The 14,838-nt window shown below is 41.0% G+C and overlaps 1 protein-coding gene across 2 annotated transcripts in view; it reads left to right on the forward strand.

The window, feature by feature from the left end:
* Positions 1-14,838, forward strand: part of wwp2 (WW domain containing E3 ubiquitin protein ligase 2) — a 65,515-nt gene that overhangs the window by 9,112 nt on the left and 41,565 nt on the right. For both annotated transcript variants that reach the window (XM_056386910.1, XM_056386911.1), the window contains exons 4-6: positions 129-250; positions 2,704-2,841; positions 14,239-14,317. In XM_056386910.1, the coding sequence (XP_056242885.1) occupies positions 129-250; positions 2,704-2,841; positions 14,239-14,317 (339 nt within the window). The remainder of the gene's footprint in view (positions 1-128; positions 251-2,703; positions 2,842-14,238; positions 14,318-14,838) is intronic.

Consider the following 14,838-nt stretch of genomic DNA (forward strand, 5'->3'; position numbering starts at 1 on the left):
CATCAGACTGATCTGTGAGCAACATGAAGACTGGACCAACACTACAGAGCAGTCTGACACAGCCTGGTGAAACTGGGCCCAGGCCTCAGTTGATAGTGTGTGTGTTTGTGTTGCCTTGTGTGTCACAGTAATGTAACGCCTCAGAGTCATCTGGATCTGAAGCTTTGGAGCTGCCACACCCTGAGGAAGGAGCTACTGGGCAGTGCCACCATAGACCTGTTGGACACACTGCGCACACATGATGGCAAGAGTAAGGACGCACACCACACACACACACACACACACACACAGTGTTTAAGAATAAAAACAAGAGACAAGTATGAATTTACAGCACATACACAGGAAACTTTAGATATTTAATATCCAGAATTGGAAAAGAAAGAAAAGTAATGAGACAATAAGATTAGATATAAGAGTGCAAAAGAAAAAAGAAAACAGAGGAGAAGTGTCCCATCTAAAAACTACTAGAATACAACTTTTCCTGTTCTGCTCTGCTGAAGTGTAATAACCAGTGTGTTCGATAATTAATAAATGTATGAATATAAAGCCGAGTGTCAGAGCAGGATGAGGCTTATGTCAGTGATTTCTTCGAGCCTCTGAAGGCCACGTCTATCCTCACACCTGGGTGCTGCTTGTAAAGTCAGAAAGTTCATCACCAGGACATTGTCCTCAGAGTGCACACACATGCTCAGGGTCACAGCACAGGTTGTGAGATTTTCCCTTGAAGACGACACGGACAGCTGTCACACAGTGCACCATGTTAACAGTGTCAGTATGTCCATACAACAGCAGTGACGTTTATGCCTTGCTTCCTTTATTTCCATGTGATAGTGGCTTTGTGCACTTCAAGAAATATATTGACTCTTTGTATTTTCTGGCCCATAATGGATTACGGGATACTGACAGCATGATGTCGTCCAAACTGAGACAAAACATGTGCATTTCTCAGTCACATTCTGAAAAGTATTTAAATACCAGAAAAATGACCTGAATACTGTTTATTGTACTATAACTACAGTCCGTCTCAAACACAGAGTATTACTGTTACTGCTTCTAAACACAAAGGCTGAATTGTTGGACAGTTCCAAAAATATGAAAAGGTTGTGCGACTAAAAAGATCACACAATGTCCAGCAGTGACCACAGACTGGTTTACCACCCTGCTAATGTTTTATCTTTGTAGTGATGAAACACTTATACATTTATGCTGTATTTAATCAGGAAGTCACAGTGAGATCAAGATGAGACCAAGTGAGACCTGAGCACAGAAAAATAAAATAAATAAAGACAAATATAAAGAAGAAATACACATTTTCAGTGATTTAAACATACATTCAGATTTGTATTCATACAAACAAGTGGACATGTGTTTATATAACAGCGATCAGAGTGTTTATTTAAATGCTTTTAAAAATGCATTAAGATACACAACCAGGTAGACAGTGTCAAACGCAATGACTTAAATGCTCATAACTGCAAGTTGGAAAAGAGATGATGTAAAACAATTACACCCCCAGTCAGAAAGACCTCTCATCAAGTTTTAGAATCGGCCCGTTAGTTTCAGTGTGTGGAGTTCCAGTGTGTTCTGTCTCTCAGTGAGACGGTATGGTTTTACTCAGCTTGTTGCTTTAAAGGAAACTCAGGATCCATATATCTGATGGCTAAAATCTTTTGGCCAGTGAGGGATGCAGTTAAAAACAGCCAAAGTCAAAGCCAAAGAAATGTATGTTAAATATGTGATGATACACTTGATGACATTCTTCCAGAAGAATTCACTCCGCCGCCCTGAGCTTCAGTCCATTTAAATGACTCATCCAGCTTTTCTCTGTAATTCCAATATTTCCTTCAAAATGACGACTAACTTGAAGATATGTAAATAAATCTTTCTGTTCTAAGTAACTGGCACCGGTGACTTGAGGAAGCTGTGTCATCCTGTGTTGGAACAAGTTGAATATTATGATGTCAGCGTGTGCAGATTGAGTTTCTTGTCATATGCCTCCCATCTTAAAGGACACGAGTCCTCTCTAATTTTAAATTTGTGGATTCCTAAAATGGGATGTTGGGTGCTAACCGTAGGCTGGATATTAAAAGTAAAGAACTTATTGATACCAGTGCCTCTACAACAGAACTGATACTAAAACTATACCTAAATAAAGCACAGTTAAAATTTCAACCTGTAGTAACTGTTGTTGTGGCCACGTGGGTGAAACGACTGGTGTGGGTACTGGTATGGTGGGCTTGTCATTGAATGTATTACACATGCAGCAATGTGGGAGAAATTCATTCATTTGGAGTCGTGATTCTGGCCCCCTGCTCAATGTAAGGCCAATATCTGCCAAGTGTGTCTGTCAGGAGTCGAGCAAGTAGTGCGCAGTGTTTTTTTTAGCCTTTATTGCTAAAAACCCTGAAAACAGAGAATGAAACAAGACACTAAATTTGCTGGACAGTTAATCAACGAGCTGAAACTCAAAGCTGCAGGGAGCTCTGGATTCAGATGATAATTCTCGACCCCTGTCACATGTTGTTTTCATGACAGTTTTCTGCTCTTGGTGCAATGGAACAATTTAGACAGTCGTCAATGGGACACTTTTCACTTGACACAGAAGTGTCACGTCTGCTTCTGAAACCACTATAAAGTACAGCAACAAAGTCAAGCAGTCATCCTCTCACTCTGTGTCTCTGTTGCTCCTCCTCCCCCCTCTAGTGGAGAACGTCCAGCTGAGTCTGGTGCTACAGACGGAGAACAAAGGCTTGGTTGTAGCGGGAGGCGAGCTCAACGTCTGTCTGGACGGCATGGTTGTTGATCTGGGCTCGCTGCCCAATGGCAGCACGGCAGCAGACAGTGAGTCCCGCCTTTACCACACACACACACACACACACACACACACACACACACACACACACACACACACACACAGACAGAGGTGGAGGTAATAACACTGAAATGTACAGAGAAGCACTCATACACTCTGATAGGAGAGAGTATCAGGGCCACATTGATGAAAAAAAACCAGAAATTTCGAGAATAAAGTTGGAATATTACAAGAATAAAAAAAAAAAACAACATAATTTTTAGGATATTACATCATCCAGTCAAACATGTGAAAGGACAGTCAGTGTCAGCCTGAGCTGCTTCTGGCAGCTGCTGTTTGTCTGTCTAACTATAGAATAGACTCAGTTTCCTCACAATCTTTTCAATGTCAATGTAATGATGCTGATGAGCCAAAAGAAGAAGTTTCTCCTTATTTGTGGAACCTAAAATAGAACTTCACAGGATGCTTCACGTTCCTCATTTTAAAGCTTCTGATATTTCCCCTCTAAAACAGCACACAACCTTTTTTCCCTCAATGTGGCTCTAATACTCCGTCCCACTCTGAGGCTGAGAGGAGGAAGCAAGAAGGCAACAAAGAATGGGAGAAAGAAGTAAAAAAAAAATTGAAAAAAGAAGAGGCTTAAACAACACTACTGCCTTCAAGAAGAAATAATTGAATTGTCAATATTCTGAATTAAAGATCAGAAAACAAATATATATGTAATCCATAACAAACACACGAAGACTCTCCAACGACATACCAAATTATAAAAACTCATAGATGACAACACCATAATATGTCTGATCCAAATATTATTTCTGAGAACTTGAGGAAAATGCCTGTCTCACAATGTTAAGGAAGGTGCTAAAAAATTCCTGGGACTGGCCCTTTAACTGGATTCATATCAAAATGTAGTGGGTTTTTTGCCCCATCCCTCACCCAAGTTTGGTGTAAATCAGCTCAGTACTTTTTGCGTAATCCTGCTGACAAAACACACAAAGCAACAGACATACACAAGCGAAAACACGACACACATGACATGTGGAGGTGACTAACATCAAGAGCGGTTCCTCAGTTTGTGACAATTCTGAATTTTGGAAATACAAGGTTTTCATACATAAGATAAATTAAAGTGAACATGCACACACTGTTTTCCCACAGAAATGTAGACAGAGAATGCACCACAGCACTTTCTCCTCCTCTCACTCTTTCCCTTCCTGTCTCTCTTAAGTGTTTGTTGATATTGCCAACAACCACACACACACACACATGTTTGTGTGTCTGTTTGGTAATGAGAATTTTCTACTGCTTGGGAAAAAAAGAGATTTTACTTTGTGTAAACTGACAGTTTTACAAAGTCACTTCTTTCCCACATGTCTTTCGACTAATGATGTTTGGTCTTTCTTCTGGGTTAGAGTGTATTATTTATGAGGTGACAGAATTGTACATAGAATATTGTTATGTTTTTATTTGATCTGTTCGAGTAGGAGTTTATATTGTTTCTAATGTTATATTGTCAAAAAACGCGGGGCAAACAGAACACAGCGATTTTCTCCGAGCCCTTACAAGTCAGATATGTCAAACTGCGCCAGCATGTACAACACACACCGCTTACCGGACCCGATATTGCGTGGATACTTCATACTTCTGTGGAGTTTTACTTGAGAGACTGTTTCGGATCACGATAAGTAAATTCACTCAAGTGGCAATTTTTTTTGAATGACAAGTTGTGTCATTGCCATGATCGACAGATCATGCCAGAATCAGTACTTTGACAGATCCAAGTTTGCAGTGTTGGAGTTTAGCTTCCATACTGCCAGGAGTCACTGTCGGGACAATTGAAACAGTTGTTTCAATGAGTGTTTCTTTCATCCTGCTGCTAATGCAGTCACTGTGTGTTACAGCAGTTATTAAAACGTGTGTGCGTCATTGTACCAACGAGAGTTAGAGTGAGAAAATCGCTGAAAAAAAAATCCTGCTGTGGATGATTGTTAAGCCACATGTTGTAAACATGAAATGTAATATTTTTTTATTAAGATAAATTACAAAAAATGTTTGCAGCTACATTTTAAGAGGAATAATTTAAGTTTATAGTGAATGAACATTGAAAGTATGGAGACAGACTGAAGGTCAGACTCTTTCACAGTGTTTGTTTATCTGATTTATTTTCTTTGTGGATAAAAGATAAAGTTTTGATAATAGATTTAGCTGCAGTATTGAGCTCCTGCCCAACCCATCGTTATATAGCATCAAATCACTAATTTTTTTTCTTCACACCTACATTTTTATTGAGTTTTCACAAGAATATTGACAGAACAACACATCAAGAACATAACAGAACAAACACTTTAGCTGCGTTTCCACCGCAGGAACTTTCCCCAGGAACCAGGAACCTTTTGAAGAACTATGCACGTTTCCACCGCAGGACCCAGGGTCTAAATTTAGTTCCGGGGTAATTGATTGACCCCCAAAAAGGTACCTGGTCGGAGGGAACTTTGGGGGGTGTGGTCTGCAGTGCTGAACATTTTGACTGGTCGAGTCCTCGCTGCATTTAATTTCAAACCGCGATGTTTAAAAGTCCGCAGTGAGCGAGCGAGCAAACACATTTTCCACACCGCGAAACAAGTTCAGGAGGAGGAAAAAAACTGTTCCTTTTTAAACACATTCTCACTGACTCAAAAGATATGTTAACTTTTCCATGATGAAAATGTCTTGGACAATTTCCAGCCACTGTTCGTGGTTGGCGTTTACATTTAGCCAGTTTCTGGTAAGAGCTTTCTTAGCTTGCTGCGAGTAGAACTTTGGTCAGGTAGAGATCTTCTCTCGTCACAGTACCTCTAATGTTCCCACGTCACGAGTCAAATAAGTAATTAAAATCAAACTTGTTACTGCCATGTTACAGGAAATATGGTCACAGTCTCCTTCCTGAGTTACAGTGTCGATTAATGGCTTTTGCATAACATTATGATGTCACAGTGAAGGTTACCTTCAACTGTTTGAATGTCATCACTTCATCATTTTATCTGATTAGAAGAAAAGTGTTTTGTGAGGTCACAGTGACCTTAACCTTTGAACTTTGACCACTAAATTCTCATCAGTTCATCTTTGAGTGAGCGTCTGTACCAAATTTAAAGAAGTTCCCTCAAGGCGTAATTGAGATATCACGTTCACGAGAATGGGACGGACGGACGAATGGATGGAGAACAAACGTAAGGCCTCCCTCCCGGGCTGTCGCCGGCGTGGACGCATAAAAAAAGGAAAACATAAGCAAACATCGGTGAGATAAGAACTAGCTAAAACGTCAGAAACAATCTTTGGGAAAACTGTGTTTGACGTGTACTTGGATCTTTTAGTTTAGACCGTCCACTAACATGGAGGGGGCGGGGTTTGTGACCTATACTGCAGCCAGCCACCAGGGGGCAATCGAGATGTTTTGGCTTCATGTTTGGGGAGCTATGATGTTGTCCATCTTTATAACAATCACTGGTCTGATCTCTGCCGTGACACCTCCATACCTTCTCATTAATTCGCTGAACAGACTCAAATCAAACTCTGACTGCACTTTTGCTATTTTAGCCCCCAGACAGCGCAACACAGTTCCTTTTTAAAATTAAGGCCTCTAAGTGTTTCTCAGCTTTTTTCTTGAATATTCAGATTTATTATTGTTATGTTACCTTTTTCTATTCTACTCTGTGAACTACTTCTACCTGCTCTAAGTGTAGAAAGCAGAATAGTGAAAGATAACACTTCTCAAGCCTGACAACAGTAGAACCCAGTTGTATAAAGGTTAGTATTAGCACCCTAAAGGAGTTTTTTAAATCGAAAACAACTGGACTTGGTTATTTGTCTGTGAAGACGTTTCACCTCTCATCCAAGAGGCTTCATCAGTTCGTGTACGCATCTGACCAGGCTAGGACAGACAAATAACCTAGTCCAGTTGTTTTCGATTTAAAAAAACTCCTTTAGGATACTATGACCTGGACAAATGAGAATATACACAGGCTTAGTATTAGCACATATGTTTATTTATTCATTTTAGCAAAGTCTGGGTTTCTGTGGAGAGTCTGGAGGATGTTTAAATCGCCTATCAGACGTTTCTCTGCACTGCCAAGAATAACATGTCAAGAATATTGAACTTAAAGTCATTTAATACGAGCAGAAAATATTGACTAATCACCAATGTGTATTCACTGAACTATAACACTGACATTAGAGAACTCTTAATTTCAGTGTGCATGTGTTACTATTCCCAAACCAATGTAAAATCATTTCATAGCCCTCAGAGGAAGAATTTCAAACCCTCCACAGACTTATTGACTCTCGGTCAGCAGTGTTTTCCGCTTCTAGGCGCTACGCTAACATTTTACCTTCCTTTATGGTTTGGAAGCAAAGGCTAGGTGTCTTTTTAACAAATACACAGTTATTAAGCTGCTTTTAAAACCATAGCCAGGTCCATGTATCCATCTCCTCTCTGTGCTGCACACACTTACACAAAAAGATACACACACACACACACACACACACACACACACACACACACACAAGGCTTTTCATAGAGCGCCACACAGAGCCCACACTGTAGTCCATTGAATGAACACAGGGCCAGCAGTAAGGGCCAAGGCCTGCCACAGCATGGGCTGTATAAATGTGTCTCTTTGTGACTGTTTAGATGTGAAGAAAGGTTAAGAGGAGGTGTGTTGTGTGTATTTGTGTGTGTTTGTGATTGCTGTAGTACCTATGGCTTCACAAGGACAGATTCCTGTAAAGTGGGAAGCTTTCAAGTCTTCACTTGTAAAAGAGGCGAGTTTAGGGTTTGGATATACATTTAGGTTAGATAGGAAAAGAAACTCTAAACCATGTCAGTACAGAGTGCGAGTCTTTGCATTCTCACTAGAGCTGGGCAGTAAATTGAAAAAGTATCAAAGGACATTTGGACCTATCGCTGTCTTAATCTCGCTCATGTCAATTAATTGAGTTACTTTACCCAATGCATGTGTTCATGAAATACCACTTCGTGTTCGGTCACGTGCCTCCATCCCGTCCAACTAACATTAGTCCACATTCAGTCAAAGTGAAGCTGGTGATGTGGACGACACGGGCACAGACACTGAGCCTCAACCCGAGCAGTTTATATCTAAGAAGAAGCTGTGTCTGTGGTTTGGGCGCATTTTAGCTTCAGTAAAGACAGAAAAAAAAGTCCAATGCAAACACTGCAGAAAAACAATTTCAGCAACCAAAGGTAACACCAATCATTTGGACCTTTTTCACAAGTTGTTTTCATTTCAAGCGACGTGGGCTTTGATTTTAACTCTTTGATATATCCAATATATCCAAGCTTTAATAGTTCAGCATATTTACAGTACAGACCGTGTCAGAGAACTATAACTTAACTATAAGTTTAAAAAAGCAAATAAAATAAGTGATCGTTCTTTAATAATAATTGAGGTAAATGGTTGAAATAATCATGATATTTATGGGCAAGGATGACAGAGGTTGTGTTTGTGTGTGTATACAGTGGATCCAGAAAATAAATCATTTAGAATCATTTTTCCTTCACTAATTTCACCATAATTAGAATGTGAAAACAGAATTTTAGAAGTGTTTGCAAATTTATTTACAGAAAAAAAAAAAATAGTGTTAGTATAAAGGGTTAGGGTTAGCATTCAGACACTGTCCTCAGGACTTAGTTGAGGCACCTTTGGCAGTGATTACAGCCTCCAGTCTTCTTGGGTCTGACGCAATGAGCTTTGCACATCTGGATTTGGGGATTTTCTGCCGTTCTTCTCTGCAGATCCTCTCAGGCTCTGTCAGGCTGGATGGGGACGACTGTGGGCTGACGCTAAGCCACTCCTGTGTTGTCTTGGCTGTGCTGAGGGTCAGTGTTCTGTTGGAAGGTGAACCTTCAGCCCAGTCTGAGGTTCTGTGGTCCTGGACCAGGTTTTCATTAAGGATCTCTCTTTACTTTGCTCCGCTCATCTTTCCCTCAGTCCTGACCAGCCTCCCCGTCCCCCCACAGCCTGATGCTGCCTCCGACATGCCTCACTGGTGGGATGGTGTTGGGCAGGTGTTGAGAGGTGACTGGTTTCCTCCAGACGTGACTCTGAGAACTGAGACCAAACAGTTCAGTCCTGGTCTCAACTCATACTACTACTACTTATTCAGACAGTACTGTACTACAGGAGGTAGTTCTGTAGATTGCTGTCAGAATGGAGAGAAAAAGACAAGTAACAGACAGACAGACTGGTTGGTAAGATAGTGAGCCAGAAAAATTAGAAGACCAGAACCAGATGGAGGCTTCACATGATGAAAGACCAGAACAGTCTGACTGAAACGTCATGGAGCTGGTTTTAGGATGATCTGGACAGAAGGTGAAAGCAAAGACACATGCAAGTCCAACACATCTGTGGTAACCGCTGCAACAGTGCAGGGACCAACTCTCTGAACAATGTTCGATTTCCCATGTAGAAAGAAGCCACGAGTGAGTTCAGCTGCTGGAGGAGTCAAAACTTTAGATTAAATTTAGTCCAACAAGAAGATTCTGTGATTCCTTGATTTTTAATTTGAGAAACGCTGAGACATTGATAACAGTTGGAAATGGAGGTGTTCTCAAACTTTTGACCAGTTGTCTTTGTATGTGTATGTTTTCAGCATCTCCACTCATAAAACTGAGTGTAGATGCTGTCGTGTCAGTTCATGGGTGTGCATGTATATGTGTCTTACATTTACATGCAGCAGTGTGTGTGTGTGTGTGTGTGTGTATGTGTGGGTATCTGTGGACTGCCTGAATATATAAAGGTCTGAGTGTGTTACCTTCTGCTGGTGTTAAAGCGCTCTGTTTTCTTGCTCTGAACGCTCCTCCTGTTCGTTTTTTACTCATTTCCCCTGGCAGCTTTTCTGACCCCCACACACACACACACACACACACACCACACACACACACACACCTACACACACATACACACACAAACAAATCCTTGTATTGAAAGGTGGGGGGTGGGGTGGAGAAAGATTTCTCTGGGAATATTGGCTCACTCTGTAAATGTTAGATGCTCACATACACACTCCATGTATACACAACATCCCATCTCACAGAAGCCACATGTACACTGCAGCACAGACACACCAGCGACTAACACACATTATCCTGGACATGTCATGCTAGAATCTGTACATTACTGGGCTGTATGTGCCAAAGAATTGTTGAGTGTAAGAGACAGAAATACAGTACTTCCAATGACGGCGTCACTCCTGAATCAAAGAGGTTATTTCTGGTTAGCAATTCAATTCAATAAACTTTATTTTTTCCCAGGGGGCAATTTAAAAGAGCACATATAGTAGACACGTTACGTTACCCTATGAGCGAGAGAGAAAGAGGAGTGACCAAAAAGCCCGTATGTCGCATTTCTCTGCTCCCTCTCTCATTGACTCCAGGAGTTGTCTTTACCACCATAAAAAGCAGCAGGATCAGAAACTGAAGTAAATGAAGTGTTCTGTTAAATCACAGAGCAGCTCCTACACACTACAAGCAGCGTCATTACAATCAGCTGATCAGAGTGTGTGTGCGCTCACGTTTTATATACATTAAACTGTGGCAGGGCAAATTAAATTCAGGCCTTAATACAGATGTTTACAAAAACACTTGTTTGTTGTCCACAGTGTCTTTGTGTAATCTTTCCACTGATATCATTTGTTCAGTCAAATACAAATCTTTTCTACAAATGTACAAACTTGAATTTCTCATGCAGATTTATGTTGCAGGTTTACAAAGGTTGATTTACAACTACAATAACTTTACAAGCTCAACATCTTTTTGAGCCCACACACTAAAAGCAAAACAATAAATGATCTTTGAATTGCCATTGCTGAGTGTTAGATGGACATGTGTCATGTGTGTCTAGATGGCAAACATTACTTTCTCTTTTTATGCCTCCATGCCGGCAACAGTCAGAGCCGGAGGCATATTGTTGTCTGTCTGAAGTTGATGTCTCAGTAACACCTTGAGGGAAATTTGGCACAAACATTCACTAGGACTCAAGGATAGATTGATTAGATTTTGGTCATCAAAAGTCAAAGGTCACAGTTTTTGCCTCTTGAATGTGGTGTTTCAAGACCATCCTGAGGGAATTAGTTTAGATCTGGCGCAAACATTCACTTGGACTCAAAGATGAACTGATTGTGAAGGTGTGTGGATTGCGACCGTATTTCCTGCAACTTGGCTGGTTGGTAGAGGCATACAACTGTGAGGCAGTAATTGAAGTTCACATCAATCAAAATAGTAAGTGATCAGTTAATCTATGTTGTTAGAAGCTATTACCCAGATCCCATGTTGGCTATACTTGGCCTAACTTCTACTAACTCCTCTTTAACCAGCTATGAGAAATTAGCCATTTCTCTCTGTACCCTTTTGGCCAAACGCCTCGTTTTGCAGAGTTGGAAGTCAGGAATAAGCCAGGTTTCATATATGGGTTAGAGAGTTGGCAACGGTGCTTGACCTCGAAAGACTTTGATATGTAGTAGTCAACAAAGAAAATGACACTCGCACACTTCTTTGTTCTTTGACAAAAATGCTGATAATGCTGTCTGTGAAACCTGGTTGTGGATACTGGTGTGTGTATGTGTGAGCAGTTTTTTATTTCTTTCTTTATCTATTTTTTGTTTGTACTGTTGTTTATGTATTATATAGCATATAAACAGAGTACATTGACTTAGAATACCCCCCCCCTTCACCATGTTGATGCATTCTACAGAAACGGCAGGGATCATGATTCACGCCTCGTTTTTCTCCTTTTTATTTTGTCCTCGTCTATATATTTTCTGCATTTTGCACATATAAAAAGATCTTTAAAAAAAATAGTAATTGATCAGTTAATCAGTGGTGACGGTGTTTCACCATAGCATTCATTCAGATGTGCTGTTGTACCACTCAGAGAACAGGGATTACTCAGGTAACCTGAAGTTTCCAGTCATCCACAGCAGCTGCTGAACTGAGATGTGCTCTGTTCTGTTTTTAGTGTGGTTTACTTGTGCTTTTAGTTGAGATGTTTTTGTGTCTTCACATGGCTGGAAATTCTATTTTACACACTTACATGCACACGGACACACACCAGGCCAGCAATTAGACTTGTGCCATTAAGACAGGCGGGGTGGGGATGAGGGTGGGGGTGGGGGGGGGGGGGGTGAAGAACTCAGTGAGCAGGCTATGACAAAATGGTTTCTCCTTAAGACCACTGTTTATTTTTCTGTATGTCCATCAGGTCTGCCCACAAGAAGCCCTTTCATAGCCACAAAACAGCTCTGTGTGTGTGTGTGTGTGTGTGTGTGTGTGTGTGTGTGTGTGTGTGTGTGTGTGTGTGTGTGTGTGTGTGTGTGTGTGTGTGTGTGTGTGTGTGTGTGTGTGTGTGTGTGTGATTACCTGTTTGCTTTACTTTAGATAGCAGGATATATGTGTGTAAACATGGACACTGTGTGAGGCAGCCGTGCTCTGGTGTGAGCGTCGTACACACAGGAAGGTGCTGCATTTGTGTGTATAAAGGAGTGTTAATGAAAAGCAAGTTATAGGCCTGTGGTTTTCAGTCACAGTCGGGACTGAGCATATAGTCACACATTCCTTCACACCACCAGGACCGCATACCATTACCACGCACACACACACACACACACACACACACACACACACACACACACACACACACACACACACACACGCGCGCACAGACTGCACAGTACATACAAGGATGAATGGTCTCTATTAAACCACCAACTGTACTTCCATTTCCACATGTTTCAGGTCTGTATGGATTTGATTATTCTGGAGTTTTTTTTATTTTTTTTATATAAACCTAAGCTACACTATGAGCACTTTCTCATTTTCTACACAGCTCTGGAGAGGACCAGAAACCTCAGCGCCGTTCAAAGTGTGACAGAAATGTGGTGATAAAACCCGAGAGAGAGAGAGAGAGAGAGAGAGAGAGAGAGAGAGAGAGAGAGAGAGAGAGAGAGAGAGAGAGAGAGAGAGAAGAGAGAGAGAGAGAGAGAGAGAGAGAGAGAGAGAGAGAGAGAGAGAGAGAGAGAGAGAGAGAGAGAGAGAGAGAGAGAGAGAGAGAGAGAGAGAGAGAGAGAGAGAGAGAGAGAGAGAGAGAGAGAAGAGAGAGAGAGAGAGAGAGAGAGAGAGAGAGAGAGAGAGAGAGAGAAACTGATGCTGCTGTGTTGAATTCTTTAAAGTGTCAGCCAGAGGCAGCATTGTTTTTAAAAAAACAACAACCATTTTCTTCAACACTTAGGAAAAAACAAAAAGAAAGCGCCACTGACAGGTGTTCTTAATCTTTCCTTCTGGAGACCACTGTTCTTCTCAGGAAGCTTCAGTGCAGCAGAAGTGTTTTGGAGCCTCGACACAGTCCTGTCTCTGAGCTCTGCAGCAGCTCCTTCCTCCTCATGGTTTCTGCTGTAATCTGCATTGTCAGCTGAGAGACCTGATATAGACAGGTGTGTGTCCAATCAGCTGAACTGACCTCAGCTGGACTCCAGTCAAGGTGTAGAAACATCTCGGAGATGATCAAGAGAAATGGAGGAAACTGAGCTAAATGTCAAGTGTCATAACAAAGCGAGTTCTTCCCTTTTTAATAAATTTACAAAATCTCTAAAATAGGGTTTTCATTTTGTCATTATGGGTACTGAGTGAAGATTGATGAGGGATAAATGAATGAAAGGATGTTAGCTTAAGGCTGCAATGTAACAAAATGTGAACGATTTACCTGAAAATGGAGAATAATCGTTTTCTTAATGTTTGCTTCATTTCTGAGTCTGAGCCTGAGTCTTCTTCTTTTATCCTCAACTTTTCATTAATGTTGATGCTTCAACTTGTTTCCGTCTCTCCCATGTTCCTGTCAGAAAAGTTAAAAATAACATTTCCTCCTCCTCCTCAATATCCAACATCTCATTATTTACTGTAACCTGTACAACCCATTTAGTAACACTACACATTGTTGCTGATCCATGAACACAAACGGGTATAAAAGCAGACACAACTGAATTTTGGGGGGTTTTTTTATACTTTGATTATACTTGAATCTTTTGGTTTAGTCAAGGATTCTGTTCTGAACTGTTTTAGTCTCCACCGACTCTTTGAGCTTAATGAGCAGCAGTGTTTCTGTATCTTCACATTCAGATGCCCTTTCCCCAACGCTGCAGAAACAATGTGGCTCACACTATAGCACAGCTCAAGTCATTTAGATATGGATGTGAGTGTGGCGGTTTGAAAAGCTAGATTCATGTCGGTCTCAATGCAGCACATACGTTTTTGGTTTCTTTCAATCTATCTCTTGCCTGTACCCCCCTCCATCCTTCCTTCCATCCCCCTCCATGCCCCACCACCCTCTCATTGACAGCTGGTTATATCTGTGCAATGATGATGTCATGTGTCTTTGCAGAGATACTTCAGTCAGACAGACCCAACCTGAGGAGAACACAGAGTGAGGAGACTCCCAGTGCTGTTGGATCCCAGAGCAGGTCAACACACACACACACACACACACACACACACACACACACACACACACACACACACTGTTAAAACCGCAAATATATCTTCTTATGGATCGACACTAAAACACAGAAGAAGAGGAAAATCTAAAAAAAAAAAAGCTACATATGTATTGTGCCTTATCCTGACCGTATTCTATCTTAGAAAAGCAACATTGATTGTTTTGACTTTATGAAAGCATCTTTCAGGGAGTGATAGCAAAGACACTATGTCACGTATCAAAGTGTTTATATTAAATGCGGCAACAGTCATGACCATCATCTATGAATAGACAAGAATCGCGTCAGGATCTGTGAGCCATAGAGCGATCATTTTGTTCACTTGCTTTGCGGTAATTAGTCAGAGCAGCAACATAGGAAATAAGTAAATCCTCTGATTTTATAAAAGCTGTGAAAAGTAGAGACAGAGGGCTCAATTAGTCCCAGTCACACGATCTTTTCAGAGGATTAGAGCAACAGATGTAAAAGCTGTTAATGAATAGCTGAAT

This window comes from Seriola aureovittata, chromosome 10 (genome assembly GCF_021018895.1).
Source record: "Seriola aureovittata isolate HTS-2021-v1 ecotype China chromosome 10, ASM2101889v1, whole genome shotgun sequence".
NCBI classification, from domain to species: domain Eukaryota; kingdom Metazoa; phylum Chordata; class Actinopteri; order Carangiformes; family Carangidae; genus Seriola; species Seriola aureovittata.